Source organism: Poecilia latipinna, unplaced genomic scaffold (genome assembly GCF_001443285.1).
Source record: "Poecilia latipinna isolate Pla-1442-1.1 unplaced genomic scaffold, P_latipinna-1.0 Scaffold1871, whole genome shotgun sequence".
Classification (NCBI taxonomy): domain Eukaryota; kingdom Metazoa; phylum Chordata; class Actinopteri; order Cyprinodontiformes; family Poeciliidae; genus Poecilia; species Poecilia latipinna.
In genome coordinates this window covers 60,893-75,131 of record NW_015114487.1, presented here as the reverse complement: position 1 = coordinate 75,131, position 14,239 = coordinate 60,893, and the positions used below count along the sequence as shown (strand labels likewise).

Sequence of the window (14,239 nt, the reverse complement as noted above, 5' to 3'; positions counted from 1 at the left end):
GTGTGTAGGGCTGCACTGATGCAGTTTTCTGGCCAATTTCTGGTTACTGATCTTTAAAAAGCCTGACCCGCCAATTTTGATTTTGGTTGATATAATTTTTTTTTTGTCTGAAATGTCGCTAAATATAGCAAAACAGTCAATGGCAACAATAGGGTGAATATTGATAACTGTAAATGTGCAGATCTGACCTGGTAGGCTGGTCTGTCAGTCAAACCTCTCACTGCAGAGCAGAAGAGGACAGAGGCTGATCTTTAATTGCTGACGAAGATAAGATTAGGGGATAAGATCAGCTTCACATTCAAGTATCGGCCAATCACGATCCCCCAAAATTAAGGAAATCGACGCCCAGAAATTGACTGGTCGATAAATCAGTTGGCCAATAAATGTATCCTGTTTTACATGTATATAATGTAAACAGCCCTGCCAGAGATGCAATAAATTTATAGCAGATATGTGAATGATCTAATGATCGGACTGCTGATTGCAGCCAGTGCAATCAGCAATCACATTAAAAAAAAAAGAAAAAAAAAAAGATACCTCGCACATTTAACAGACAGGCGTAGAGCCTCAATGACAACTGTGAGGATTTGTTTTTTTCCTGTGTGCTTATTTAGGTTTCTGTGTTCTGTTGAGTTTCCGTGTTGTCCCATCCACCCTTGATTGCTCCCAGGTCTGTCTTGTTTCCCCGAATACCCTGTGTATTTAAATCCACTCGTGTCTCTTGTTTCCTTGTTGGGTCCTTGTCTTGTCTATTTGTCTATTTGTTTGTCATTATGATTTGCTACCAGTTCTGAGCTCTTACCCTTCTGCTCACCTGTGCTGCCAGATTTCATTCTACAAACCTGGGTCTACTGGGTCTACCTCACCACTCTACCACCACCAAATCGTGACAATAACTCTGCGCCGTCTCACTTTCCAGCCCTGCATTCAATAACTTGCCATGCATGAGCCATGTCTCTCAAAAGGTTCAAAAACCATGACTGAGGCAAAAGAGTCAAAATGTTTTTTTTTCTCCTTTAATTTTCAGCCACAAACTTTTAAATTAAAAATATCTACTGTTATGTGCTCCTGTCTCTCACCTTCTGGTCTTCTCCCATCTCTCCCTCATTTTGACTCTCCACATCAAGCGGATAGTATAGCATTAATGTATTTACAACAGATGCTACATGTAGCAGTGTACGATATCAGAATATGAACTAACTAAAGATAAAATAATTATGTTATCATAAAGAATGAGAATTTTAACAACTGATTTGATGCATACATTATACATCTCATAAGATGTCAACTCCATTTACTGCATAACCTGTCCCTTACAGTAAAAGTTTTCACTAATTTATTTTAAAACCACTCTTCAAGCTCCATATCATCCTCTCCTTTCATGTCTCCTATTTGCTGCTCCTAAACTTACAAAATGTAAAATGACTTAAGAGAAGAACAGCCAAGGCATAGATATGAATACGTAGACGCCTTATTGAGCGGGTTGGCCTGTTCCTGCGATATGTGACAGCATCTGCCATATTGAATGTGGCACATCTGCCAGTAAGCTAATACAAGTTAATAAACAGAACTTCATCAAGCACCGTTTGTTGGGAACTGAGGTTTTGGTTCCTGTGAGGAGTTTTCACATCCTTTCCGCCTCCACAGTTTCTCCACTAGATGAAGCCAAGGAGTTGCTGTCACTGTAGGGCGGATCAGCTGATTATTGTACACACCTGCTAGTCATCTACTGCAATCTTTCAGTGCTTAAGAGGAGAGGGTTTCCAGTCCACCGGTATTAGCCATTCATGGTACTCTGAGCCTGCCAGAATATGTCCTCTCTGTGGTCCATGAGTTTTTTTGTGGATTTTGTGATTCACCTTTATGATCTCATTTAAAGGTCCTCTGGATTCCACTCCCAGTGTTATTTTGGTTTTCTCCTCATGCTCTCAGCAGATAGAATCTTAGTGAAGACTCTTTCTGCTGACATAGAAGACTGCTTTTAAAACTCCAATTGGACATTTTGAGGACTTAATTATGCCCTTCGGCCTTTGCAATGCCCCAACCTTCTTTCAAGCCCTTGTAAATGACGTTCTCCATGATTTTCTGAATATTTTTGTGTTCGTTTACCTGGATGACATTTTCATATATTCTAAGTACCAGTCAGAACATAAGGAACACATTCGCCAACATTTCCTTGAAAACAGACTATATGTCAAAGCAGAGAGGTGCGAGTTTCACAAACTTTCTGTCACCTTTTTGGGCTACATCCTTGAGGGTTGACAAGTGCGACCTACCCCCTTAAAGGTCCAAGCAGTTCTCAACTGGTCCATTCCTCAAACCCGCAAGCAGCTCCAGAGATTTTCAGGATTCATCAACTTCTACCGCCGATTCATCAGAAATTACAGTCAGACAGTAGCACCATTAACTGCTCTTACCTCCACCAAGATCCTTTTCACATGGACTGCCAAAGCTGATGCCACCTTTCTCAGTCTCAAGATCTGGTTCTCCCAACACCCATTGTCATCCAGTAAACAGTTCATTGTCGAAGTTGATGCTTCTGAAACTGGGGTTGGAGTTGTCCTTTTTCAGTGCTCTGGTTCCAACAACAAAATTCATCCTTGTGGTTTCTTTTCTTGCAGTCCCAGTCGAATGAAATCATGATGTGGGGGACCGTGAACTCCTGGCTATCAAGCTTGTTTTGGAGGAGCGCACCACTGGTTAGAGGGTGCTGGTCTCGACACATCATAAGAACTTGTCCTATCTTCAAGCTGCCAAAAGATTAAACCCCTGTCAATCTCAGTGGTCCCTGTTTTCTTCCCTGCTTTAACCCCCCCCCCCTCTCTCATATCAATCAGGTTCTAAGAACATAAAACCGGATGGGCTCTCCAGACTACACTCACCTGATGACCTCAAAAAGATGCTGGCACCCAGTCTTCTACCCAGTCCTTCCATTACTACCCTTACATACATTGAAGGTATTATAAACCAAGTTCTACAGACAGAACCAGACCTTGGACCCCTCTATCCAACATGACATCCAACATGACATACATACCCACCTTAGTCAGAGCCTGCCTCATCCATGGGATCCATTTGGCAAAATTCTCTGCACATCCTGGAAGCTGTCGGACCATCGCTCTCATTATTTGTCGTTTTTGGCGGTGATCCATACATAAAGATGTTAGAGAATATGTCCTCGCCTGTCCTGTCTGTGCCCACAATAAATCTTTCATACTAACCTCCATCAGGACTGCTTCAGCCTCTGGCCATTCCCAAGCGACCCTCGATTTTGTAACTGGAACTTACCCTAACCAAAGGTATGACCACAAGCTTCACTATGATTGACTGTTTTTCTAAAGCCAGTCATTTCATCCCTCTCAGAAAACTACCTACTGCCTTCCAAACTGCCCAACTCCTAGTCAAGCACATCTTCCATCTCCACAGCATCCCACAAGAAAGAAAGTCACACTTACATTCTGTTTGACCAGTAAAATGGTCAAAAAGAACGCATGAATCAGGAAGTAGAATCGACCTTTAGATGTCTCACTTCCACTAATCTGTCTGACTGGAGCCAGTACTTAGCAAGGACTGAGTATGCTCACAATTCGCATATCTCTGCTGCAACAGGTCTGTCTTCTTTTGAAATATCTCTTGGTTATCAACCTCCACTCTTCCCTGCAGGTGAGAAACAGATATCCATAACTTCAGTTATCATCAAGCATATTTGATCTAACACCATCACAGCCCTTAACTCTGGTGTGTGACTGTGGAGGTGTATTAGACCCCACTTGGCATAACATGGCTGTTATACGTTATGGTGGTGGTGTTAATTCATAACAAGGATCCTTTGTGTTACAACCAGGATGGTGGAGCGAGCTAACTGTGTTCTTTATTAACCATTCAGATTACCTGGCGACCTGTCCAGACTTGCCTATTGTGAGGTAATGCAAAAGTTTTGCAAGGGAATGCAATACTTTTGCGAGGTAATAGAAGAGACTGAAAAATCCTCCATGTCTCCTTGGGGGGCGCCATAGTATTCCACATTTTTAAAGTTTATAATTCAGCTTTACCTACTGAAATAGCATATTATTTTCTAACTGAGCTCATGGTGTAGTAGCGTAAAACCATGTAATAAATCCAGGTCTGACAGAGACATATTTAAGATGATTCTTTGACTGAACATCATATAAACTGACTGATTACATGCTGTTCATGCAGTGTATCATTTTGACTTTTGCTTTGTTTCTGTTTTCCAACTACAGAGGTGTTCCTGTAATGAACACCTGATTGGAAGACCATGGCCATGTAGCACATCCTCATCAACAAAGTCTGTACTCAGTGACTTGTTTGACTTGTATTTTTGGATTTGAATTGAACTGAGTTACTCTTGATCAACTCAGAGTCTTTTTTGTGTATATACTCCACAATGAATAATCCCAAATAATAATACTCGCAACCACAACTGCCAGTATTTTACAGTAAATTAGACACTTTCTTTTACAGTGTAGAAGATTACGGTGATGTAACATAGGATTCAGTGTTCAATGAGGCATCTATGTATTCATAAAGATGTTTCACTTTAGAGCCAAACAGGAAAACAAAATCCACTGTGGAAACACATTTCACCATGTAAATGTGCAGAACACTAGTGGTGTCTTCTAGGGCAGCTGATAACCTAATCATAAATAAATAGTGTGGAAATAATAAAAAAAAATAATTGAAAAAAAAAAAATCAACCTGAAATCCTTTCTGGCTCATGGCTTGCCTGTTCTCCTTTCTGCTTATGATAATATGATTTTTATATTTTACCTCACACCCTAAAGCTCCACATATCTCTTCCCCAAACCAGTTATTTTCATAATAAAGTTGTTTTGTTCTTATTTACAATGTAACTGGTTAATACATATTTTGCTAACCTGATTTAAGACCTCTCCTGAGCTTCCTCAGTCTCAGTCTCATTGTGATGAAATAACAAAACGCGTCAGTGAAGACTTGGGCTGGAATGCTTCAGTCTCTGTTGTGCCTGAAGAAGGCACAACAGAGACAGAGACTGGTGTCCTTCTATTGCTGCTCTGTTTAGTCGGTGTTGAGCCATGGCATCTCGCTGTGGATCTTCAGTTGCACTGCGGCAGAGAGGAAGCAGCTCCAGAGGGTCATAAACAACACCCAGAGAGTGATTGGCTGCCCTCTTCCATCTCTGGACTCACTGCCTCCAGAGAGTCCGCAGCATCATCAAGGATCCCTCACACCCTGGCCACCACATCCTCAAACTCCTGCCCTCAGGGAGGTGTTTCAGGGCAATAAAGTCAAGGACAAATGACTAAAAAACTGTTTCTACCCAAGAGCTGTTGTACTGAATACAGCTAATTTATTTATTTACGTATTTGTCTGTTTTCCTTAACATCCCAGTTGCTTTTTTGTTTTTTCTATTTTATTCTTGAGATATACTTATTTTATTAAACTATTTAACTTGCCTTCGAGAATAGCTATTTTTTAAATTTTGTTGTGCTTTTGTTCGTGCACAAAGACAATAAAAGGAATTCTGATTCCGGTAGAGTCAGAATGTCTGACTCTACCAGAATCTCTGTTCTAGTGAAGAGTTGTAGCATGCTGACATCATGCTGGCTAATGTTAAGACAGCAAAGAAAATTATGGGTAACCATGGCAACTAGTGACAGTTTAAATTTAGGCTGGCTCTTTTTGACATCAGGGTGCGCATGCATCCACCATATTTACAAACAAATAATCCCTCTGTATTTTCATTATTATAGATAATCTTGTTTGTCAACATATTTTCAACACTTTTGGAACTTTTGTGTGACAGTCTGCAGTGAAATGATCACTAAAGTACAGAAGATGGAGTAGGAAGCCATCTGTTCTCCGTACTTGCTTCGTCTATTGATCTTGAAGAGTTTTAGTTTTAGGGAATGAGAACAAGCTTGCTTGTTCACTGGTGTAATTAGTGATTAATTCACCGCCAGATGTCCTGTTGGCACAACAGTTTAAAACATTTAAAACATTTCAAACCATGTTTGAATTTAATTAGCATTTGACTTCTAACTCTGTGAATTATTTACATTTATACTGACAATTTATGCAAAGTTTCAACATCTTGTCAGTGACACTTTAAAGTTTAACCCAGACATCATCATTGTTGTCAAAATAATATTGGCAGATCAACTTGTTAGCAATCCTTGTGTTGAACATCCAAACATATTCATTGCTTCAAAGTATTTTAACTGGATGGTTGAAGTATTTTTGCTCATAAACTTGTGTATTAGAGAAAAGTTGTCTGTTTATTCTGCATATGAGCACAAAACCATGTAGTTTGACATCATTACTGAACTTAACTCGTCATCTATTGTTACTTAATACCCAATCCTCATCAAGCGAGTATTCATAAACAATAACTGAGAAAACTATTTGGCAATTGTTTTGTGATAATCAGTTGATGTCCCAACTTGGTAATTTTGATCTAAATGACTTATTTTGTTAACAACTGCTTATGGCATGTATTAATTGCTATTCATAGCCAAACCAAAACTATTGTCATACAACATTAACTTGTTGATTTGAAGGAAGACAAATATTCTTTGGTTACTACAGTGATAAAAAAAAAAGCTGGGGCAGCTGGGAAAGCTGTAGTATTGTTACCTGAAAAAGTAGAATGCTATCAGCATTAGAGCTCCAAGAACAGCTCCAACCGTGACTCCAGTTAAGGCTGATACTCCCAGTCCACCTAATCATGAGAAGTTGAGAAAAACGCAAACATAATGATACATTATCAAGTCAATGAAGCTGAAAGTTAAATTAGTTCTTCAAACAGGGAAATATGTTTACATGAATGATTTTCCACTTCTTTTTCTTTTTTTGGCACTTCCTTTCTTCTTGTCAGAGTGAAATGATCACTGTTGAAGGCAGGCAACAGCTGAAAAGTTTTATTTTCCCCAAAGTAGTTGACTACCACCTGTAAATCAGATATCTATATTACTTTCACTAACCTTTACAATCTTTTATATCTAAGGACTGATACAAGGTACTTTACTTTCTAGGGATCTTTCAATATTTTAATTACCTCATAGCTACCTGCTTCAATGTTGGTCATTGCCATCAAAGAGAAATCGCCGACTCTATCACCATTGACATCTATGGATACCTGGCCAGCAATTCCTATTCATCACCATAAAAAAAGAAATCATATGAAATACCTTAGTGTTAAAATTAAGTACACCTTATGTCAGTTATAGGGTTATTAATGATCTAGTCTTTACTAGGAACCTTGTGTAATAAAACCAGCAAAAATACTAATGTTTGTCAGAACTCAGGATTTTTGGGTTTGGTTTTGCTTATCATCAGGTTTCAGTTCACGTTAGGTTAGCCTTTCATGGTCATTTTAGTATTATTTTGATGTAAATTATTTTGGTTAGTATGGTCTTGGTTCTTGCTTTCCTTCATTCAGTTCCCTTGTAGTGTTTCCTGTTATGTTTCTTAGTTATTTCGTCAGTCTAGTTATTCTTATATGTCCGATTCTATGTATATCTTCCTTAAGTGGTCCTAGTTAGGTTATTTCTTTAATCCTTGTCATATTGGGTTCACGTCTTTTAGCCCACATACAGAACACAATCAGGAGAACAGGGAATCGGATAAATAAAGTTTATTTTAACAATGATGAAATATGAGATTTTGTGGTTCTTGTCCTGTGGATGGGAAGCCAGGGTCGTCAGAACTCTGAAGGCAGTGGGAGAGAGATGGTGAATAGATGGCAACTTGGACAGGTTGAATTCTGATTCAGTGGAATGATCTTCTTGGTGAAGTGGAGTTTCCGCCAGGGCAAGACTGTGTGTACTGTGGTGTCTGGGTTTGTAGTCCCTTTGCTGGGGATTCCTGAGACGATCCGGGTTCCTGTGATCTTGACGGAGAGTTCTTTGGAGGTAGATGGAAAAAGCTGGTGGTGGAGGGTGGACAGGTAAGTTCTTGTGAGGAAAGGCAAGGAGTGGTTCGATTGCCTGCTGTGAAACCTGGAGCTGTCAATGATTCCTCAGTCAGAGGGACTCGGGCAGCCAATGTGTAAAATCCACAGCGCCAAGAGGAAACACCTGAGGGAGAGGTGACAGGAAAATATTACTTGAGAACAATCTTTAGATAACTCAAAGAGCGGACTCAGAGGGGCTCAGAGTACCATAACTGGCAAACACTCAGGCGTCGAAGTGCTGGCAGCCATTCCTCACATACTCCAAGATGACGAGGTGATTGATCACTTGTGCACTGAATCCACACAGCAGGCACATCCTCCAGGTAAGTCAGCCTCTTGGGACCATCTAGTGGATGATAAGGGAAGCAGTAGAGAAACAGCAAATCCCTACAAAGAGCCAAAACCCCAGTTTCCAGCAATACCCCCACCCACTCAATGACTGCCACCTGGTGGCCCAGAAGAGCGTGAAGGAAGAGAAGAATGGTAGTCAGTGGTAAGCGAAGAATAGATGATCCAGGGACCCAAGAACGCTCTTCCAGGCCATAGCCATCCCAATCGATGTGGTATCCATGACCTCGTCGATGGGAGTCCACGACCCGGCGAACTGTGAAAGCTGGGTGCCCATCTATGTCTCAGGTGGGAGGAGGGGGCTTGGAAGGAGGGCAAAATGTGCTGGTCTGAACAGGTTTGACTTTGTAAACGTGGAACATGCAATGGATGCAAATTGATGATGGGAGGCGGAGACAGACAGCGGTAGAACTGATGACCTTTTCAATTATGTAGGGACCAATGAACATGGGGGAGAGTTTTTTTGGACATGGAGTTAAGAGGGATGTCACGTGCAGAAAGCCAAACCTTTTGTCCAGGTGAATACTGTGGGGAAGGTGTTCTCTTGCGTTCAGGATAACGTCAATTTTGTTTAGCGGTGTGATTGAGGGCAATGATAGTTCTATTCCAGATATTTTTGCAGCGGCGGATGTAGTGTTGAACAGATGTCACAGAGATCTTTTTCATTTGAGGGAAACAGTGGTGTTTTCCCTCAGATGAAAAATGAAACCAGGGAAATAAGGAAAAGAAATGTGAGTGTTATGTGAATATTCAACCGAAGGGATGTACTGACTCCAATCAGACAGAGTACTGGAAGTGAAGCATCTGAGGGTGGATTCAAGTTCTTGATTCATGCATTTAAGTCGGTCCATTAGACTGGGAATGCTAACTGGATGCAAGTGTGACTTTAGCTTCCAATGCTGAACAGAAATGTCTCCATACATGGGATGTGAATTGTGGACCACAATCAGAGAAGATTTCTTGGTTATAAGACATGCTGGAGTTGTGAGCAGTCTGGAAGGCTGTGGGGAGTTTTTTGAGTATGACGAGATGACATGATTTAGAGAAACAGTCAATAATTGTTAGGTGTCAATAATTGTTAGGTTATGGTCATACCTTTAGAAACTGGGAGCCTGGTGACGAAGTCGATTGAAATGTGTGACCAGGGGTGCTTGGGGATGGACAGAGGTTGCAGAAAACTGGATCGAGGTTGATGTGATGAAGTGAGCTGAGAATTTAGCGGAGTGGACCCAATGAATTAAACGGGCTCGGATGGAACTGAGGATGAAGACCTTGTTGCGAGGGACTGAGTCAGGGAGAGGTTCAGATTGTTGAGCTTGACGGATGAGATCTTCGATTTCCCAAGTGAAGGCTATTATACAATTCTGCCCTTGTTTTATTGTCCATAGTTCATGGGGGTTGGATGTTTTATCGGATTCTTTACTAAATATTTAAATTCTTACAAAAAGTCATGAAATGTACAACCAAAATCAGCAGGTGTAGGAAACCTTGCTTCAACCCAGTCTAATGCTCGGCCAGTCAAAAGTGAAATTATGAAAGCTATCAGCATCATCATGGGAAAAACTTCTAGGGGAATGATTGAATATAAGAGAGCATTGTAGAAGGAAACCCTTACATCAGTTTATCACCTGAAAGTAGATGGACGGACTTCGGAAAATGTGGAGTGGAACGGTGGTTGTGGACCGGTGGTTCTGGACTGGGAGCAAGGGCAGGAGCTGAAGCTGGGGTCTGTTGGAGAGAGCTTTGTAAAAACTTAGACAAGTCTTTGAGGCGATGGTTAGTTTCGGCTTGGCTAGCACCCAAGTCTTGTAAAGCGATTTCATGAGATTGAATTAGAGAATGTTGTTCTGCCATACTTCTCCTGAGAGCATCTGTGACTGCAGGCCTGAATGTTCTGTCATGTTGGGCTCACATCTTTTAGCCCCCATATATAGAACACAATCAGGAGGACAGGAAATCAGATAAAGTTTATTTTAACAATGATGAAATATGAGATTTTGTGGTTCTTGTCCTGTGGAAGGGAAGCTGGGGTCATCAGAACTCTGAAGGCAGTGGGAAAGAGATGGTGAGTCGATGGCAACTTGGACAGGTTGAATTCTGAGGTAGTGGATTGGTCTTATTTTGTGAAATAGTGAGTTTCCGCCAGGGCGAGAAGTACTGTGGTTGTGGTCTCTGCATGGGGTTCTTGAGATGATCCTTGAGTGATCTTGATGGAGAGTTCTTTGGAGGTAAATGGAAGAGGCCTGCGGTGGAGGGCGGACAGGTAAGTTCTTGTGAGGAAAGGCAAGGAACGGTTCGATTGCCAGCCGTGAAACCAGGAACTGTCGATGATTCTTCAGCTGAGGTGGAGAGGGTCTCAGGCAACCAGTGGGTAAAATCCAAGGCACCATGAGGAAAACACCCAAGGGAGAGGCGACAGGAAAATATTATTTGAGAACAATCTTTAGATAACTCAAAGAGCAGACTCCATCAGAGTACCATAACTGGCAAACACTCAGGCGTCAAAGTGCTGGCAGGCCGCTCCTCATATACTCCTAGATGATGAGGTGTTTGATCACAGGCGCGCTGAATCCAGACAGGAGGCACACTGTCTGGATTCAGACAGGTAAGTGCAGCCTCTTGGCACTATCTAGTGCAAAGGTGTCAAACTCCAGCCCTGGAGGACCACTGGCCTGCAACTTTTAGATGTGCCTCTGCTGCACCACACCTGAATAGAATAATTAGGTCATTAGCAAGGCTCTGGAGAGCTTATCCTAACAAGAAGGAGATAATTAAGCCATTTCATTCAAGTGTTTTGTACCTGTGGCACATCTAAAAACTGCAGTACAGTGGCCCTTGATGACTGGAGTTTGACACGCCTGATCTAGTGGATGATGAGAGAAGCGGCAGACAAACAGAAAATCCCCACAGAGAGCCAAAACCCCAGTTTCTAGTTGTTCCTTATTTCAGCTCCCTTGCAGTGTGTCTAGTTTTCTTATCTAGTTACTGTAGCAGCATAAATTGTACGCTGCCACTTCAAGGCCAATTTTGGCTGCTGCATATAAGCAGGTCTCCACCTGTCATGAGGTTGCTTGCATCATGCCATTGTCTCCATCTGCTTCCTTCGTTTGTTAAATTGTGCTGGGTAAGGGTGGCTGTTTCATTTTTTGTCAGGTTTAATAGTAGCCATTAATGCAAACTGGTCTGATCTGTTTAGCCTTCTTTGCTGCACCTCCAACATCTGGACGGATCTGTCCATTTATTTGTTTGCTGGCGGGAAGGTAAGGGCTAGCCTGGCTAGGTAACATCCATCCCCCAAAGCCTTTACATAGCATTTTGTTACAGCTGCACTGCGGGTCTGTTTATCTGGCAGTGTGGTAAGTGTGGTAAGCAGCTGCTGTAAGTTATATTTTCCATCAGCATTGTATTAATAATCTGCTCTATTTTTTTTAGTCTTCTGATGAGTCTCTGATCAGCATTACACCTGGATTGACACTCGCTGCTGTTTTGCCTGTAAAGAAATGTTTTAAAAGACCAACCTGAGCTTTCCTCTGCTGCCAGTAGCATTGATGGCACTACTAATGGGATAAAGTGCAATATTGTACTGCTACTGTATCACAGTTTTACTATTGTTTTATTTTTGTCTTTCTTTTAGGGCAGGGGTGTCCAAAGTCTGTCCTTGAGGGCCGGCATCCAGCATGTTTTAGTTCTCTCCCTGGTGGTAGTAACAACCTCCTCAGCAAGTCAGTGTTCTGCTTAGGTCTTCTAATGACCCATCATTTGATGCAGGTGTGTAAAACCAGGGAGAGAACTAAAACATGCAGGATGCTGGCCCTCGAGGACCGACTTTGGACACCCCTGTTTTAGGGACTAAGGCTTCTGTGGTGGCAGTGATGACCCCTGGTGGCAGTGTCTTGCCTTGTATGTTTTGAGGAAGCACCTTTTTTTTGTTTGCTGTGTTTTTGTAGTGTCCGGGGTGATCCCTTTACTTCACTGGATGTTGCCCCTTTCGTCACTACTTTCCCCATTGGTAAGCCTCAGTTTCCTTTGAAATTTAAACATTTTATTATAATCAATTTTGTTAAAAATGCATTCACTGTTTTTACCATTCAATTTCATGTTGTTAGTTTAAAAACATATTGAAGTTTAATAAATTTTTTAGAACTTTCTGAATCTCTTCTCCTCATTTCCAGCAGAACTTACCTGTGTCCTCATTACATTTTCCTGGAGTTATTCCAGGTGGCATTGTTGGTTTCGCATTTGGTAAACTTTAACATCCTACATTTGGGTTTCATAATAAAGAAAATCCACCCCAGGTTGCCACACTACCTTAGGTTTAGTTCTGTTATGTCTGCATCCATGCCCCATCTTCCTTTAGTAATTCTAGTTAGGTTATTTCTAGCTCCCCCTTAGTGTTTCTAGTTTTATTATCTCGTCACTTTAGGTTTAGTTAGTCTTTTTGTCTGAATCTATGTCCGTCTTTCTTTAGTGATTCTAGTTAGGTTATTTCTTTGTTTAGATCCTCTAGTTACTCTAGTTCTATGTTCCTTAGTTCTTATTATTGTTAGATCATCCTTGTTTCTGTTTAGGTTTGGTTATGGTTTTCCTCATGTCTATCATGTTTATCAGGTTCTCTTTACTCTTAGTGTGTCTTCAGCATTAGAAGTATTTTCAGCTCTCTGTTTCCTCCCTTTTGTTTTCCCCAGCAGATCTTCTTAGCTTCCCTGTGCCGCCTTCTCCCTGCCCCTCAGCTAGTTCCTGTGCCAACTACTCACACCTGCAATCAGTTATCTCATCTAGCTAGACCTATTGTGTCTTTTACTGCCTTTCCATACTTAAGCTCCTCTATCTCAGTCACAACTCGTCAGTCCGTCTCATCACTATGCTTGTCATTTTATTCGTCACTACCCTTGTTACCATCCCTGGATTACCTGTTGTTCCTTCCTGTTTCCAGTTTGCTTTGCGTTTTGGATTTCCTTGTTTCCCCTGGATTTTGGATTTTATGTTGATTGATTTTCTTCATTAAAATATCCACTTATTCTACGTCTACAGCCTGCTGCATTTGGGTCCACTTCTACACTCATGATAGTTTTACCTCAAGTAGATTAGTTTGAACATTTCTAAACAAAACACAGTGATTACTGTTCAAAATATAATAGCAATCTTTAAAATAAACAATCTTTCCCTTTTTCTGTGAAAAGGAAGTTTTAAAATTTGTCAAAGTACTGCACTTCATAATTTTTTGAAGCACCTAATGTACAAGCTTTGGGTTAGGGTTAGTTGATTGATTAGTTAAACATGTTGGCCTATTCTTGTAGTTTTCCTATTAACTAAAATATTGCTCTTCATGATATGCCAAAACTCATAATTAGTTCAAAAATATAAACGTCATGGTTTTGGGAATTCTTTTTGCCCATACATAGAACACATAAGGAAACTAGATAGGAAAATAATAAAGTTTATTATAAAATAAAAAAGAATAATGTCTTATGCATCTTGTCCGAGGTTCAGGAAATTATGTAACTGGAGCAGGCATGTGGAGAGGGAGGGGTTTGGGGGGCTTGAGCACCTGCCCCTTTTTGCTTCTTGCCTCCAAGTGCTTCTTTGGTATTATTATTTCCTAAACCCTCTTCTGACACATAAATAACATGTACTAAAATTATTTGGTTTTGTGTTGGGGTTTTTAGCCCTCCGGTCACCTTGTTACCTTTGACCTTTTGCCCTTGACGCATGATGCAATTGCCTCTTGCACAGTGAGATAAAGCGGCTAACTGGAGCTCAACGTAGCGAACGTTCCAGATTACAGAACTGATTTTGGTGAATAAAAAAAAAACGTTTTTGGTGAATAAAGTGGAGTAGACTTGTCAGATGACGGAAAACGTTGAACGTTGTATCGTTTCTGCTTCAGCACGGAGTAGTGGCTTAAGCAGAGAGGTAATGAAATACAACAGACACTGA

The 14,239-nt window shown here is 41.0% G+C and overlaps 1 protein-coding gene and 1 long non-coding RNA gene across 2 annotated transcripts in view; both read right to left on the bottom strand.

Annotated features, from left to right (window-relative positions):
• Positions 1 to 14,239, bottom strand: part of LOC106934843 (atrial natriuretic peptide receptor 3) — a 69,877-nt gene that overhangs the window by 6,590 nt on the left and 49,048 nt on the right. The window contains exons 4-6 of the mRNA XM_015014987.1: positions 7,058 to 7,152; positions 6,823 to 6,949; positions 6,637 to 6,721 (exon numbers count right to left, since the gene is read on the bottom strand). Coding sequence (XP_014870473.1) covers positions 6,637 to 6,721; positions 6,823 to 6,949; positions 7,058 to 7,152 — 307 coding nt within the window. The remainder of the gene's footprint in view (positions 1 to 6,636; positions 6,722 to 6,822; positions 6,950 to 7,057; positions 7,153 to 14,239) is intronic.
• LOC106934844 (uncharacterized) lies at positions 7,396 to 11,967 on the bottom strand. Its single transcript, XR_001421778.1, has 2 exons — positions 8,162 to 11,967; positions 7,396 to 8,078 (listed from the first exon to the last, which is right to left on the bottom strand). It is a non-coding gene; the product is annotated as an uncharacterized LOC106934844 (long non-coding RNA).